Source organism: Pseudopipra pipra, chromosome 6, assembly GCF_036250125.1.
Source record: "Pseudopipra pipra isolate bDixPip1 chromosome 6, bDixPip1.hap1, whole genome shotgun sequence".
Classification (NCBI taxonomy): Eukaryota; Metazoa; Chordata; class Aves; order Passeriformes; family Pipridae; genus Pseudopipra; species Pseudopipra pipra.
The window spans coordinates 29,603,368-29,620,597 of NC_087554.1; the positions used below are offsets into that span (position 1 = coordinate 29,603,368).

At 38.8% G+C, this 17,230-nt stretch overlaps 1 protein-coding gene across 6 annotated transcripts in view; it reads left to right on the top strand.

Moving 5' to 3' along the window:
• MAP3K9 (mitogen-activated protein kinase kinase kinase 9) overlaps positions 1 to 17,230 on the top strand; it is a 129,654-nt gene that overhangs the window by 28,748 nt on the left and 83,676 nt on the right. For all 6 annotated transcript variants that reach the window (XR_010431310.1, XR_010431309.1, XR_010431308.1 and 3 more), the window contains exons 4-10: positions 5,114 to 5,262; positions 8,680 to 8,855; positions 10,887 to 11,127; positions 12,266 to 12,388; positions 13,135 to 13,288; positions 15,077 to 15,189; positions 15,859 to 16,674. Coding sequence is in view for 2 of the 6 variants with exons in the window: in XM_064658266.1 (XP_064514336.1) it covers positions 5,114 to 5,262; positions 8,680 to 8,855; positions 10,887 to 11,127; positions 12,266 to 12,388; positions 13,135 to 13,288; positions 15,077 to 15,189; positions 15,859 to 16,674 (1,772 nt within the window). In the remaining 4 variants the exon portion in view is untranslated. The remainder of the gene's footprint in view (positions 1 to 5,113; positions 5,263 to 8,679; positions 8,856 to 10,886; positions 11,128 to 12,265; positions 12,389 to 13,134; positions 13,289 to 15,076; positions 15,190 to 15,858; positions 16,675 to 17,230) is intronic.

Below are 17,230 nucleotides of genomic sequence, written 5' to 3' on the forward strand. Positions count from 1 at the left end.
ACTGCTGGCTGAATTGTTGCCCAGCCATTGAAAAAGGATCTTGTTCTGCTTGGGTTGTCACTGCAAAAGCAGGTGAAGAAGATGCTGAAGAAGATGCTTGCTAGGACTGCAATTTCCTGAGTCAGTCTTATCATAACTAACTGCTTCATCCTTTCAAAACATGTATCAAGCTTCCATTTAAAAGATCCAAACTGTTTTTTATGTCCCACTGTAAAGTAGGATTGGCAAAAAACTTCAGAGAGTGAGGAATGGCCCCACACACTGGTATTTGTCACTAGGGTCTGGGCCACTGTAAAGCCTGTTAATATTACCAGTACCTAGTAAAACTTGCTAGTAAAAACTTGTTACTGTGAATTTTGCTCTTCTGTACCTGCAAGCTTTAGATATATAGTAGAAACCTTGTGCTTATATTGCACAGAGGACAAAGAAGCCACAGTTTTATTTAAATAAGTCAATTCTGTAAATATATTTATGTGTTTAGATTTACTTCCGATTTGCAGGGGTGAAGATGAAGCCTGGATATTGCATCTTATCCAGTACTATACAGCAAGCTCATTTTAGTAGGCATATAAATCAAATTTCCCTGTAATTTGACTGCTTAAATGTGCAGCAAACAAGAAATAAACGTAATTTTTTACTTGTGCTGCTTAAAAGACAGTCATTGTCAGTATGAGTGGTATGTGGAATATAAAGGCACCATACAACCTTCATCTGAGTTCCCTGTGTTCCTCAAGTTAGATACTTTTAAGATGTATCTACTCTGGCACCAGTGAAATAATTGGGAATTTAATTGTCATTTGGAAATGGAATACCAGCACTAGCTAAAACCATCAGATTAGCAGATCGGGAAGTTTGAGGTATTTAGTGCTGCTGTAGAAACTTCAGTCATTAGAATGTTTTGTTTTAATCAAGTGTTGGTCAAGTACTTCCATCTACAACTGACTGATGGTAGGCTTTTGTAATTCCCTGTGTGTAATGAAGCACTGGCAAGACTTCAGTATCTGGCAAGTAAGTGCTGACTAGCAGTGTTAGTAGAAGCTCATCCAGGAGAAGCATAATGACTGATGTGAGGTTGGTAGAAAATGTCAGCTCTGGAACTGCAAGTTCAATAACATGCAAAATGCTAACTGCTAATAGCCATTAAAATGAGGTTTGTGGAGTTGTCTCTTAACAAAAGTAATGTTCCAGTTTCTGTTGGAACTGGGGTCTCCTTGTTGGGCTGATAATTCCTTGTGTTGAAACCTAGGGAAAGTATTGAACCTAGGGATATGGAGAAGAGAAATCAATGGTACAAATGCCATGGAACAATATCAGTGGGAAGAAATTACTGATTTTTTTATAAGTTCACAGACTAACAAGGGAGGTGGCAAAATCACATGTGAAATCCTGCAGACCTCCAGCCTCCCTCACCCTGAAAATCCAGTGTGTAGGATTGAACCTGATGTTAAATGGCTTAAGGGATTACTGGATCACTGAAAGATGGTTAATTATTCACACAAGTGTCAGTTGACTTGGATGCATGGTCTGTATCACATGGTTCATTTTGTAATTAAAGTCCAAAAATTACTACTGGGTGCTGGAAAAATAAATGAGCTTGATCAGTTTTTCGTTCTCCCTGCTGAGAATGAGTAGATGCCCTTGTTTCTTTCTTTTTTTTTTTTGCATAAGTTTTCTGACTCTGGCTTTTTCCTTTGTACTTCCCAATTTTCTGCTTGAGAGTTAATGGAAAACACTCTGTTCAGCACCTCTCTTGCTGTTTAATCACTTGGGATTACTGTTGTTCAAGTGCCACAAAGCAGTATTCCCCTAGTTCTGTGGAAGCAGTATTCTCAGCAATGTACTTGTAAGTATGTGAGGAAGAGGTGGCATTCAGTTTTATCAGAAGCAAAGTGACCTTTCCTGCAATATGCACATACAGTGTCACATTAGAAGAAACATCAGTCTGTCTATTCCTTTGTCCTTTAAAATTGACTCTGTGGAAGAAGTGCTTTGAGCACATCAGTAGTGCTTTATCCAATACTAGTGGTAAAGTAATAACACAGCTGTTTTTTAGTTTTTACTACCTTTTGCTATCAAGAGTCGTATCCAAACTGAAGAGTAACATGAATGATCAATTAGATTTAGACAGTCCAAATATGCATTCAGTCCAGTATTCATTTTCTTTGAGTGTTTATTAATCCTAGAAGGGCAAAAAAGAAAATGGGAACTCCTTAACTCTAGTTAGGTTTTTATAAATAAGGCTCTTGAGGCAGTAAGAAGTAATAAATTACAATATCAAGAATATGAATTACATAGAAAAATGCAAAATATTGTATAGGTGAAAAAATATACTTTGCTGAATAAAGTGAACTTGCTGTGTTAGCAGCAAAGGTGGAATCATTAGTGACTAAAGTCCTATATCTAAATAGGAAGAGTACTGTTAAGGATGTTCAACTAAAGTGGCAGCAGTCACAGTGAATTGTAAGGACTTGGTAGGGTGGGGGGGTTAGATTGCAAAAATAGGAGTTGCGATAATGTACTCTCAAGTAGATAGGGCAAGTGTTGCTTTGAAACAAGAAAAGCTTAATCTTTTAGCTTCAGAAATGACTGTTTCATGGAGCAGCTATTTAAGGAGCTTGTAGGAGGAACAGCAGTTTTTCATTTGGTCTTCAAGTGTGCTTATGAAGCCTTCAAGATTGTACAGTATGACATGGTCCAAATTATGTATACTTTGATTCAGTATCTTTCCAAGAGCAATGAGGAAAAATTAGTCCATTAAAGCAGTGTTTAATCTCAAGCAGATTAATGACAACGTTGGGAATTTTGTGTGAAAACAATGAAAGGAACATGAATACCTTTTAAGGACACTTGTTAAATCTCTGAGTGAATGTATAGGAAAGGCCTTAAAAAAATGAAGAAGACAGTGTAGAAGAGACTTCTGAAAGACATCCGTCTAAAAGTTGAATCTGTATCCAGTGAGGAAAATTAGGCATGGTCTTAAGCTCTGGCAAGTTGAACATAAAACACTTAAAAAGATAAAAGAGTTTTGGGGAGAGTCTTAAAGCATAGAACCAAATCAGTTGCTTTCAAATGCAGTACAAGTGAGAACCCTGCAGGAGAGCATACAGCCCAGAGATGACCAAGATCTAAGAAAGCAAAGAAGATGAGGCTGTAACAGAAAAAAACCTTAGTGACTTGTGTCTGCCAGAATGGAGCAAAGATAGACTTCTTAAGATGAAAATTTCTCTATAAGGGAGCCAAGCTAGAGGACATATCTTACTGAAGTACAGTCCACAGAGGTGTTAAAACTGACTGATAAAATGAGCAGTAACAAATTGCTGAGATGTAGAGTAACACCAAAGATTTCTACCAGAGCATAAGAGTCAGCTGAGTTAATAGCTGTCCTGTGTAGTCTGTTGCTTAAAGCTGCTATAGTACCAGAAAAATGGAAGGCAGCAAACATGGTGACAAGTCTTAAAAGAGCTTCCTGAGGATTAGCAAGTACGATTTTCAGTTCTTCTAAATGGTAGAAACAGCACTAAAGAGCAGGGAGCTAGTGGACATATGAGCATATCTGGGGGAGAGTCAGCTTTTATAGAAGAAAATATAATACCTTGTGAAAATGCTCGAAGGAGTTACTGAGTGTGTGGTAAGTGGTAAGATTGCTTATATTATATTTGAATTTATAAAGACTTTAAACAAAATCTTTCATCAAAAGCTTTTAAAGAAAGTAAATTAATGTGGGAAAAGAGGGCAATTCTGTTTCCCATCACTAGTCAATTCTTAATTACTAAAGGAATAAATCAGTTATGTTGGTGGAGAATTCTGTGTTCAACACAGTCATAAGTGATTTGAAAAAAAAAAACAATAAATGGTTAGGTAGCATGGTTGATGATACTGAGTTATTCAGGATTAAGAAAAACTAATCTACTGCAGAGAGCTGAGGAAAAGTTTTACTGTAATGAATGATAAAATAGATGGTAATATATACAAAGTAGTACCCATGGGAGAATTTCACATGTACAATGACGGGCTCTAAATTTTACTATGATGAGTCAGTAAAAAGATATTGGAACTACTGTGGGTAATCTAGCTCATTTTCTAAAGAGTCAGAAAGGCAAGTAGCAAATTGAAATTCAATAGGAAATTAAAGCAGTACCATTTGTGCCTCTTCCTGTATCTTTTTAAAATTTTGTGATGTTGCTCATTCCAACAGAAGACGTCAAGGTCAATGAACGATATGAAATGGCTTCTGTTTGGGATAGTAACTAGATTAGGATTTAGCTAGATTAGGATTTGGGGGTCTGGAAAGAAGGTGATTTAGGCAGGATGCATGGGAGCCTGTGAAATCATGGATGGCATGGAAGGAGCTAATAGGGGAACATATGTTCACTCTTTCTTGTTTTGAAAGAACTACAGTGAAGCAAATGAAATTACCAAGTGACAAGCTCAAAACAAATACACAGAAGTATTTTTTGGCAATGCATCATTAAATTTGTGGAATTCACTACCACAGAACATAGTGGATGGTAAATGGGTTCAGAAGAGAGTAGGACAGATAGACCAGTGAAAGAAAAACCTGTGAGGTCACCAAGTATGAAGAAGTAGTTTCTGGTTCGGGTTTCCTAGAAGTAGAGAAAATATTCTGAGGATGTGTCATTCATTGTATACTTGGGGGGAGAACAGTCTTGAAACTATTTCCATAACTTCATAGTTAGTATTTCATGGAACATCTTAAGAACAACTTAATTCTGAAGAAGTATTTTTGACTTATTTTTAAAAATAGCATCCCGCCAAACAACCCTCCTTCACATTTTTAAGTGTTTTGAGAGGTGCTGCTTTGAAACTTGCTAAATTAGTTAGAAGATTTATGGTTTTCAATTGTTCCAAATTTCCAGAGAAAAAATTATTTTTGTCTAAAAGGTGAAAATGGCATCTTATTTCAGACTTATTAAAAAAAGGCAGTTCAAATAAGGCACATCACTGGATTGGCAATCGTGATAAGCTTGTCCAGAAAACTGCAATTTCTTTAATATACCAGACTCACTCTTAAGGGTTCAGGTACCTTCTTGTTGCTTAACAAAGAATGTGTGTAAGTCAAACACCTGCTCTCTTTTCTGTTTCTTCCTGGTAGTTACGGTGTGCTGCTTTGGGAACTGCTAACAGGAGAAGTTCCATTCCGAGGAATTGATGGTCTTGCGGTAGCATACGGTGTTGCCATGAATAAACTTGCCCTTCCAATCCCTTCCACATGTCCAGAGCCTTTTGCCAAACTCATGGAAGGTAAGCCAGGTGTGATGTGAGTGTGGTTTGTGCTGTTTCTAGAGTGCTGTTGAGCACTGCCTCTTTGTGTTGGTTTTGATACCCAAGAGCACAGATTTCTCAAATGGCTTTATTCAGTGGTGCAGGTTATTACAGGAGCCAGGCTTGGCTGTTAATGTGCTGTGACAGTTCCTCTATTACCAGAGTAGTGAAAGAAATTTCGGTGCCTTTTTTTATCAACTGACTTTATAGGAAAATGGGGACTATTGCTGTCATCATCTAGTTTGTTTTCTAATAATGAAGGCTCTCCAACACCAAAACTTCACATGTTTTGGTCTAGTTTGAAGTCTTAAACTTGTTTTAAAATTCATAGCTTGAACATCGTGCTAGGCAGTGATTTGAAATTAAACTTTATCCTACTGACATTTCAGGTAGAGGGTTTAAATGTGGCTTTGACATTTCAAAACAACCAATATTTTCTGTCAGAAAGATGTTATTTTCTGCTTTGTAGGTGGACATAGTTCATGCCCACAGTGGGCTACATAGAGATGAAAGAAATATAGGACTACCTCATCAGAGCTGCTGTAGTTATTAAAAAGGATTGTGTGAGCTAGCTTTCGGGGTGTACTTATGTGTCCTTCCCTGCTGGCCCTTGCAGCTACTTGCTTGTTTCCTTAGCTGCAGTCATCCCCTCTCTCTTTCCCTCTCTCCTTCCCTCTCTCTCTTCCAGTATTACCCTTAGTAATTTTGTCAGTGCCCCTATTCCCCAGGATTTCCAGGTGTTTATATGTAATAAACATTTTTATACCTATCTGGCAGAATGAAAAACTGAGATAAAGAGAAATCAAACTTGGTTTATAGTCTTGGTGAGCAAAGAGTTAATCTCAACATAGAACTGATACTCTGTGGCCTCTGGTGGTGTTTTAGCCCAAGAAAGGAATATAAGCCCAGTAAGAAAATGTTTCTGATGGATTTCTCTTCTTTTAGAATACTTCAGCCTTTCTCTGGTCTTTTCTTTAGGTTACAGGCTTCAGTTAATTTAAAGTAGAAAATTTCATGTACTGTTCTGCTAAAAAGAAATGTCCTACTGGATAGTAAACAGCAGCAGAGTTGCAGGTAGAGTAGCTTGGAAGCAACATAAAGCAAGAAACTGCATCTGAAAGAGTTAATGGAACTACCAGCTCAGTGTTGTGCCAGAGCGGTTTGTTTTGAAGTGGTTCTGCAGCTGGGTTTAAAAATAATGCCCTCTGTTGGGAAAGTCAGGTAGAGGCATATGGTCAGTGCTTGAACCCAGCAGTGCAGGGGTCAGCACCCACTCAGCTTTGGAAGGCTTGGCTTCTCCGTGTGCAGGGGGAAGGCGAGAACAAAAAAAAAAACAACATTTACCTTCTGCCCCTTCACCAAAACTGTTTTTCAAACAGGCTGTTTCCCATCTCGAGTGAACTCTTGTTCCCCTAATGCTGCTTTTACTTTTGAATTACTGCCCTGGTGGTCTACACTGAGACAACAAAGCTGAACTTTAGGTCTTCGCAGAAAAGACTTGTATGTTACAACTGTCCTCATTAGTGCAAATAATGGCAGATCTAGGCCTGGGAAAATAAAAGCCACGGGCCACCTGCTAGTTATCCTGTTCACTCATTCATGCATTTGGCTGGCTGCAGCATTTTATTTTACTTTGGGTCATGTTTGCTTTGCCATGTTTAAAACCTGGGGTAAAGAGACAGGGATTATGGCACTGACAGTCCAGCTGTAACACCCATTGCTACTAATTGGCCAGCAGCAGGGGACCTTCAGAGCACTCTCTAACATCCTCTGTTCTCTATTTTGGTAAGAGAAGCAATTTGAAAGCCATAAACACAAACACATTCCAGCTTATGTCTCACGGAACCTGTTGATACCCGCAGTTTTGAAACCAAAGCTCCCAAATGCAAAATCTCAGTAATGCTGAAATCAAAGACCTGCAAGACCAACCCTCAGCAGTTGCACAGATTTTGTGAAGTGATATTTATTTTTAATTACAGCTGCTCCTTGGTGTATTTCAGTTCGCAAATCTGATGAATGAATGTCTTTTAGGATATCACCAAATATTTTTAAGAATGTTTCCTTTTTTCTCCAACTTCAAGGTCTAAAAAACTTTTAGAACATTTTTATAATGCTTGCTTCATGCTGCAGTAATGTGTGTCTTAAATCCAGTGACCATGTACAGCAATGACAGTATGAACATACTGAGAGAGTTAGTTACTTCTATTCATGCGGAAAAGCTGTGTTCCCTAGAAGTGCACTTGAATGTTAAGTTTTTCTCTGTGGTTGCTCTGAAATTTTGGCATGCAGGAGTCCAGCAGTAGTAAAGAGAATAAGGGTATTTGTTGAACAAAAACCTGTGTTAGTGCCAGTACAGGGCAAAATAGAATGAAAAAGGGATGTTTTCTGCAGGAGTAGAAGTGAGGGTGCAGTAAGAGGGAAGACTGAAAGAGTACAAATTTCCTATTCAAAAGTGTTGTTAAATCAAATGTTTTGACGTAAAGGCTTTTTAAAAATATATTCTTAGTGATTTTGTAGCTTGAGCAGTTACTTCATACTATTTTCTGTTTCTGTTTTCAATGTTCAGTTCCCATCACTGTAAAAATGTTACTTTTTGTATTGTTGCTCATTGAGTTGCCTTATGTGGAAAGATGGCTACCTTAGTCTGCATTTTTAGAGCTCTGTAATTGGCTAAGTAATCACTTTAGATTGTAAATGGAAAAACTTGTTTATCTGTTGTTTCTCTTAAAAGCAAAAGAAAAAGGTCTGATCAAACAATTTTCTCTCAAATGATAAAGAAGCCTTACAAATAAGAAAACTCCAAATACACTATTTGATGTCGTTATTTTATTCAAGTTATGTCCAGTTCGCTTTGTAGGAGAGGTTTTCAGTTTTGAGAAGAGATCCCTAGTGACTCAGCTTGATATTAGAGTTTGGCATTAGAAAAAACCCTGATAGATACCCTTCTGCACTATGGCTGTTAACTCTGCACTGTAGCTATTATGAAAGAACTGTTTACAAGAGCCTTGCATAAATTTCCACTCTGTGAACATATACATACATTTTAAAGCAAAATATTTAAGGCAATTATTTGTTATTTCTTAAAAATGCTTGAAAATGTAACTTTCTGTACAATTAATAAACCTCTATTTTATTTGACATATTATTGCAAGAGAATCTAGAGACCAGGTAGTTAGGTAGTTCAAGATTTTTAAGTGATGTTGAATATTGTATAATCATGAAAGCATGAATTGCATACTTGACAATGGGCAATGCAAGTGGGAAGTGGGAAAGGTGAGGTAACACAGATAGTGTGCATGCCACTCTTAGCCACTGGGGATCAGTAAAGTACTACTCATCCTCTCAGACCTCCATACTTAGAGATGCTTGACAATTGCTTGTCTTTGTCTGTTCTAGATTGTTGGAACCCTGACCCACACTCACGACCTTCCTTTGCCAGTATCCTAGACCATCTTACTGCCATAGAAGAGTCTGGTTTCTTTGAAATGCCCAAAGATTCCTTCCACTCCCTGCAGGAAGACTGGAAACAAGAGATCCAAGAGATGTTTGATCAGCTCAGAGCCAAAGAAAAGGTAAGGAGAGAACAGTGCTCCCTGCTTGTGCTCTCTGGATTATAATTTCCCCATATTATAATTCAAACAGGGATCATTTTTTAGTGCATCCCAGATATAATTTTGACTATGCTTTACTGGAGCTTGTATTAAGTCCCTGAATCAATGGCAGGTTATGATACATGGAGGGGTAGAATCATGAGAGAAATAAATATCCTCATCCTGACCTGCTACTCATTCTAATACTGTAGTGAACTTCCATTATACACTGTGCAATTGCTATGATGAGTTGTTTTTAAATTGTTTAATCATCTGATAACTGTTTCACTTAATTGAGAAACCCAGTGATAACAGGAGGTGTTGGAGTGGTAGTTTCAGCATATATACTCAAGTACACGTTGCAGCTTTGATTCTGCCAAATTTGTGTTTTCCAGGGTTTGAGGACAACCAAAGTGCATAGACTGTGATAAACATGAGTGCTACCAAGGGAATGGTGTAGTAACTGTTCTAATTGAAGTCCATCTGCACAAAAAGCAGGAAACAAAAATGCTGGCAGGAATAAAAGGAGTAATGACCATCAGCCTCAAAGAAAAGTGAAAAGGCTGAAGTTTTCTTTAAGCATGCTTTCAGAAAGCACAGCTTGCTGCATCTAAGTTGAGGTTCTTACAGAGACTGTCTTTCCGGTCAGTGGTAAAAACTGCAGCAAAATTGCTGAAGTAATATTTTTTTAAGTTCACGATCTCTTGCCTAAAAATAAATTCATAATGAGCCTCCAACTTGATCAGGGCTCTGAGACTGGATTTAGGAGGCAGAGAGAAGAAAAAGATGACTTTGGATCAGAGGAGAGAAGTCCTACAACAATACTTAAAACATTTCTATTCACCTGTTATGGTAGCTTTTGGGGAAAATAGAATAACTAATAGATATTTCTCTGCTACTGTTGTCCCATGTTGTAACTGTGTTGGAACAGCTTTTGAAAACCAGAAACTTCAACAGACAAGCAGAAAGCCAAACAGTAGTTACTAGACTGCCCTCAGGTGAGTCCTCATCACTCCTCTTTAGTGATGGGGAAATAATTTTATGTGCTGTTCACTTAATGAGTAAACGGTACCAAATCTCCCTGGTGGTGAGACAGGTAACAATGCCGTTCTTAAAAAAAATCTGAACTAAAATCTATCTGATTGTCTTTTTGAAGTTTAATTTAAATTCTTCAGTTTTTACCTTCTGCACTGGAATTAGCTAGCTGGAGAGAATTATTCTGTGTGCTGAATTCTTTTGTACTTGTGGGGAGAGGAGAGGAGTGCAAGGTGAAGTTTTTTGAGATTTCAAGGACAGTTTCAGTTGATTCATTTTGTCAGCAAGAGATAGACTGAAAAGTTTGCCTTATGCATCTTCACCAGGACCATGTCCAGATTGCTTTTGAATATTCCTAGGTAGGGAGACTCTATAACCTCCTTGGGCAACCTATGCTCAGTGTTCAGTAACACTCTCAGTAAAAAAGCATTCAGAGGCAGTCTTCTGTGTTTCAGTGTATGCCTGTTGCCTCTTGTCCTGTCACTGGGCACTGCTGAAGAGAGCCTGGCTTTATCTTTTTTCTGCCCTTTCCTCAGGTTTTTACATACACTGATAAGATCCCCCTTTGCCCCACCCAAACCTTCTTTGTGCTAGGATGAATAGTCCCATCTCTTTCAGCCCTTTCTCATAGGAGAGGTGCTCCAGTCTCTTGATCACCTTCATGGCCGTTTGCTGGACTCTGTCTCCAGTATGTCCATGTCTGTCTTGTACTGGAGAGCCTAGAACTTGACACAGGATTTCAGGTGTGGCCTCACAAGTGCTGATGTCTAAATTTTAATACTGGTATGAAGGTCCTAGAATGGCAAGCATAGAAGTCCTTGAGGATTGTTTTTGGCTTTCAGCTGAGCCTTTAAACAGTGGTGCTAGCAGTGCTGTGAGCACAAGTCATTGCTGCTGTACCTTTACAACAGGCAATGTTAGTCTTAACGCACAGGTCACAAGGTAGCTTTTTATTTCTGCTCTCTTATCTCCTTACAGGAGCTGCGCACATGGGAAGAAGAGCTGACTCGTGCTGCTGTTGAACAGAAGAATCATGAAGAGCTGCTGCGAAGGCGGGAGCAGGAGCTGGCAGAACGTGAGATTGACATCCTGGAAAGGGAGCTCAACATCATCATCCACCAGCTGTGTCAGGAGAAGCCTCGGGTGAAGAAACGCATGGGAAAGTTCAAGAGGAACCGGCTCAAGTTAAAAGATGGCAATCATATCAGCCTACCTTCAGGTTGGTGACGTGTTGTTCTGTACCAGGTGAAATGGGAGCAACCTGTAGGTTTGGTAGCTCCTTACTACTGATACTTGAGCATTAAAAAGTATTGGATGTACTTAGGGAAAAAAATATACCTCATGGGTCCAGTAAAATAAATTTGATGTTTTTGTGGCTAACATTGCTCAAAGATCCAAGATCTAGAAGTAGATTTGAGATGTTACATGTTTGTTAATCAGTGGCTGTATATGGTCAATGGTTAAAATGCTGGTGTTGCAGTTTAGCATGTTAATATTGAAAATACCAGTTTAATAAAGGACGTGCATAAAGAAATGATGGAGATTCTTGTTCTGGCAATACTTTACATAATGCTGCAGCAGAAACTGTAATGTACTGGATTTTTTGGTGTAAGATCCTAAAAATTACCAAAATACATTCACAGCTATGAGACTATAGCTCTGGATTGCTAGTTCATATATAAACTTGTATTAACACACAAGTGACCTCTAATACCACCCTTCTGGAAGAAATGCTAAATATTAGTAAAGTGTTAGGGAGGTCACTCTTAAGAGCGAAGATGGTGATTTTCAGAAATACTGAATCCTTAGCATTTCTACTGCAGATTCTGTATGGAGATTCAAATTTGTAAAAGAACAAAAGTGTGGGTTTTGTAAATCACCTAAGACTCATCATTACGTCAAGGATGATGGCTTGCACTGTATTACTTGTTTTCTAGGAGATATTGGCTGTTCAGAGGAGCAATTGTGCTAAAATGTGTATGTTAACTATGCCTTTCTTTAGATCTGTAAATGCCTATTTTTGGTGGTGTTTAAGAAACTGAGAGATAAGGTGAAAGGAATTATACAGGAATATACTTTGGCATAAATGTCAGTCAGCACATGGGGTTTGTGTGTGTATGTGTCTTACAGATACACTAAGAAGATATATCTCCAAGAGTGTGAGCACACATTTTTGTTATGAAGTAACAGTGTGTACAAAAGGCAAATAGCAATTAGCTGTAAAACTTCATTTCTACCTTGATCCTATAAGTTGTGCTCTTTGAAAGTTATCATAAAGTATTTCTTTTTCCATATGTTAAAAAAAACTTCAACTGTTTTTCTGCTTTTGTTTTGATTTTTTTCCTTTTGCTGAACAGATTTTCAGCATAAATTCACTGTGCAGGCTTCTCCAACGATGGATAAAAGGAAAAGCTTGATCAGTAGCTGCTCCAGCCCTCCTGCAAGTCCTACCATTATTCCCAGACTCAGGGCCATACAGTGTAAGGAGCTCAATGTAGTATTGAATTTGGGAAATGTGCAGTCTGTCAGCGTGGTAAGATGCCCAGATTCCATATCTAGGACAGGACTGTAAAAGAAAGTACTAAAATGTTTGCCTTGTGCCTTGTATGTATGCATTTAGAGAGCAAAATGAAGTGTGTTGGTGATGGGGGGGAATATCACCTGCTTTGGAGTAGAAACCATACTTACCCAAGTCCTTGAAATACTGCTGTTTGTATAGAAAATACATTCCTGAGGTGTAGAGGTTAATTTTTAAAAATGCTAATTTGCAGAGTAGATCTGTGAAACATTATTGAAGTGGATTAAATTACTGTTGTAAGGAAATAAAAACAAGGGTGCTTGTCATGCAAATAGTGTTCCCATAATAAAACAGAATTAGGCAGACATGCATGAATTATGGAAGTCATGTTAGCTAATGTATAGTGTTTGTTTTGGGTATCATGACACTTGTGTGTCTGGTATCAAACTGGTGGTTCTAAAGAGAAACCAGTGATGGAATAAAGCTCTAAAACCTACCTATACTTTGAGGGATTAGGGAATACCTAATTTTGAAGGGATTTGGTTGGTAGATCTGTGTTGATAAATGATCAGAAATACAGGAAAATAATTTTTGCTACTATTCCTGTTTTGGCCTATGTTTTATTCTTCATGTTGCCATGGAACCAATTCTTTAATTTGTCTATCTGTTTTTCTTTCCCATTTTCCACTGTTCTTCCCACTTCTGAAGTGACTCCTGCTGAAAGCAGTAAAACGTGGGGGCGAAGCTCAGTCCTTCCAAAGGAGGAAGGAGAGGAAGAAGAGAAGAGAGGCCAGAAGAAAAAGGGACGCACCTGGGGACCAAGCTCACTTTGTCACAAGGAGCTAGGTGCAGGAGAAGATGGGTAAGAGAGGGCCTGGAGGCAGGCTCATTTCCAGCCTGCCTGGAGGCAGGCTCATTTCTCATAAAACAGATTATGAGATGGCTCTTGGGAGATTTGCCTGTCCTCTTGCAAACACTTTCCTGCTCCCAAATTTATTTCCTGTACCAGAGATGTTAGAGATTCAGATTACAGAACTGCATTCAATCTCTTGCTGGTGACTGATGCTTTCACTGTTTGCTGTTATGTTGTTAGGTGTATTTCTAAGCAGTAGGACTTCCTAGCTGAGCAAAACTCATTCTCTAGTAGGTTTTCTCTATTTTTCAGGCTCAACTTTTTGTAGTTTTGTATCGTACCTGAAAATACTTCTCTCTTACAATTCTCAGATATGCTTTTTCTTGTCTTAATTTTTAAATAATAGCATTTATCTGGTAGAGCCAGACAAATATCTTCAGTCATTTGAAAAGGACATGTGCCTTGAGTGAATACATCCTGAAAGTGATCTTTGCAGAGATACAGATTGTACTTCTATTTCTATAGGTTATTGTTCTGTGGCTGCTTCTTTTTTTGTGTGTGTGTGAATTATTTATACCAGGACTCCAATGGATCATTGCTGAAATGCTGCTTTAAACATAGGAGTATTTTGGTCTTCTAAGAGGTTTGAATGCTTTGTGATTTTTTTCATGGAGTTTGAAGCTTTTTCCCTCTGCTAAATTGATAGTTTGACTCTTGCCATATTTTTAGCAGGGAAAATAAAATAACTGGTTATAATCTTTAACTGTTGTGTATTCAGGTGTGAAACGCCTGAAAACCACGTTTGCATAATGCATTGCTATTGCAATCCTCTGCAAGAGAACCTGGATCTATTAGAATATGTTCTCTCTCAAATACACTTATGACATGTTGACAGGAAGATTCTTTGACTGATGTCTGTGTTTTACCTGTTCTGTAGATGAAGTATAGCATTCTACAGAATTAAAACAAATGTCACACTTTATAATCATTAACTATATAAAAGGGTAGGAGATCACTGAAGCTGGAAGAAAAATACTTCTATCTTGAAATCATGTTCTTAGAATTCTGGGAATAAAGCTCTTCAGTTTTCTGTTCATTACTGCACAGTCTGAAGCACTGATGGCTTTTGGGCACAGACAACTGGAAGGGACTTGATTGCTAACTGTACTTGCTCATAAGACTATCCTGTTCTCTCTGCAACTGAGATGTTCTGTAGTATTCAGAATCTTTCCTAGGGAGACTCAATACAGCTACTGCATTTTGCAGACTGTTTGAAACAGGATAGTGTTGCTGAGAGTGCAGTATGGTTAACATACAGTGAACTACTCCTTCTTTCTGAGATCATGCTGGACTGCAAATTTTAATTTAAAGGGAACAAAATTGCAGTAAACATGGAAATGTTTTTGGAGTTGTTTTTCCTCTCCTTCTGCTGAGCACTTTATTTTTTACCTGCAAAATTGATTGCAAAAGAAATCAAGATGCCTTGATTTCAAGAGAAAATGTTTAATCTGATTTTTGTAGTGGTGCTTTTTATTATTCTGCATTCATAGCTGTTAGTTATCAGTGGAGGTCTTTTGACTTCTGTGGTGTAATAAACGATGGAGGGACCTTACGACTTTTTTCTGTGTTTTAAGGTGCTGTAAAAATGTCACAATTTCTTGTTGCGGGAGGGCTTCAAATCTGTGTAGTTAAGATGGATACATGCATACTATAATAGAATGACAGAGAATATAGAAGGGGAAAATGGAAACTGCTTGTGAGCATGGTACATTTTCTCACATCCTTTTGCTATTTCAGTCTGAAAGCTCTGGTAGAAGGATACAAACAGTGGTCATCCAGTGCACCGAACCTTGGAAAGATCCAGAGAACTGCACCAGCTTTTCCAGGATTCACCAGCTTAGCAGAGATGGGTAAAGGAATTCCTTGAGCTTGATACTCTCATCCCCACTTCCATTCACATTTGAATAAACCTCTTCTTTTCTGACCTTCACCTGATATCTTGCAGCTATGTCTTCATTTTGTTTGGTACCTATTTTTCTTTTATTCTCTGTGAAATGTCCACTTCCTCCTTCTAGATTTTCTTTTTATTCACCTCTCTGCTTGTTCTTGTTATCTGTCAAGTTAATAAGCTTCTGTTAATTCTCCTCTAGCTCCATGCTATCTCTCAGCTCCTTTCCTGTATATTGATATTTAGATGTGCAGCATGGTTACACCTTCACTTGCAAGGAACGATCCTTATAATTTTCCTACCTTTTGCTCCTCACTCACAAACATATAAATTTAGTCTAGAAGTAACTGAGGTGCAGGGTGCTTCTGAAATGCTGTTCTGCAATTAATCCCAAATAGATTAATGCATCACTAATTTCTTCCACTTTGATAGTGCTTCCAGGTATTTGTCTCCGCCTATTTGCTTTGGAGACAATAACCTGTGAGTATTTGGCAGTTGATGAATGATGCTTGTGATGAGAACAGTTGCATTTTTTGAGGAGAAGCTTGTTTTCATGAATATTTGTAAGACAGTGAAATTTGCTAGTGAAAATGTTACATCAACGCAAAGTCTATTTTCATTTGCTTTCCAGATGATGAAGACAGCGAATGTCTTAATGGAGAGGACAAAGTGCACCCTTCACCTGTGCACAATCAGTCATACCTCTGCATCCCATTTCAGAAGAATGAAGACTGGGATGGCCCTTCTAGTGATGCCAATGAGGAGTCCACCCCTGTAAACTCTGCTACTAGTACCCCACAGCTGACACCCACCAACAGCCTCAAACGTAGTGGCTCCCACCACAAGCGATGTGAGGTTGCACTGCTTGGCTGTGGAGCAGTGCTGGCTGCTGCTGGCCTGGGTTTTGATCTGTTAGAAGCAGGGAAGTGTCAGCTGCTGATTGAGGAGGAGCCGGAGGTGCCCAAGGAAGAGAAGAAGAAGCGTGACAGCATTTTTCAGCGAGCTGGACGCCCACGCAGGAGCACTAGTCCACCTTCCCGGAAGATCTTCAAGAAGGAGGATCCCATGTTGTTGCTAGGCGAGCCATCCACATCCCTTACCCTTCTTTCTCTGTCCTCCATTTCCGAATGTAATTCCACCCGGTCCCTGCTGCGCTCAGACAGTGATGAGATTGTGGTATATGAAATGCCTGTCAGCCCAGTGACAGTCAAGGCTCCTTTGCCAGCCATTACCAACCCACTAGTCAATGTCCAGATCGAGAGGTTCAAACAAGACCCCAACCAGTCCCTGACTCCCACACATGTGACGGTCTCTTCCCACACCCAGCAAAGCGGGCACAGGCGCACACCTTCTGATGGAGCCATCAAAGGGAGTGGACTAATTGTCAACGGGTGCCCAACCAGTGGATGCCCTTCCAGTAGCTGTTTAACTGGAGCACTGGGAGCAGGTAGGTTTTCAGCCATCTTCCTTTTCCTCTTTAGAATAAAGACACAAACAGTATAATTACTTGTTGCTTATACAGCATCATTGTGATGACCAGCCCACAAGAATTGCTTATGGATGCTATCTTTGCACAAATAGTTAACAGAATAATGCAGTAATGGTTTCTGTTCCAGCATCTCTGAGCTAAGGAACTCCTTGCTCCCCTGTGCTGTAAGGCAGAGCATAGTATTGTTTCTTAGACAAAAATGGTGCCAAAGTACAAATACTGCACGTTTTTAACAGTTCCTTGGGGTTCTTCATTGCCTTTATACACTTGTTTGTAGTTCAAAGTAAATTCTGATCTTTAAGGCGGTGAAAACAGGATCTCTAAAACAGTTGGTGGTTGTGCCACTGTTGCTCTTATTCCTTTGCAAATAAGAGGAGTCTTTCTGGATAGGTAGTGTTCTCACAGTTGCAGTCTTTAAAAGTAGCTGTGACTTCATAACTTAGAAAATATTTTCCTGTGTTCTTGCCCTAGTAATTCAGAGGAAAAAAAAGGACTAGAATAATAAATTTTTATT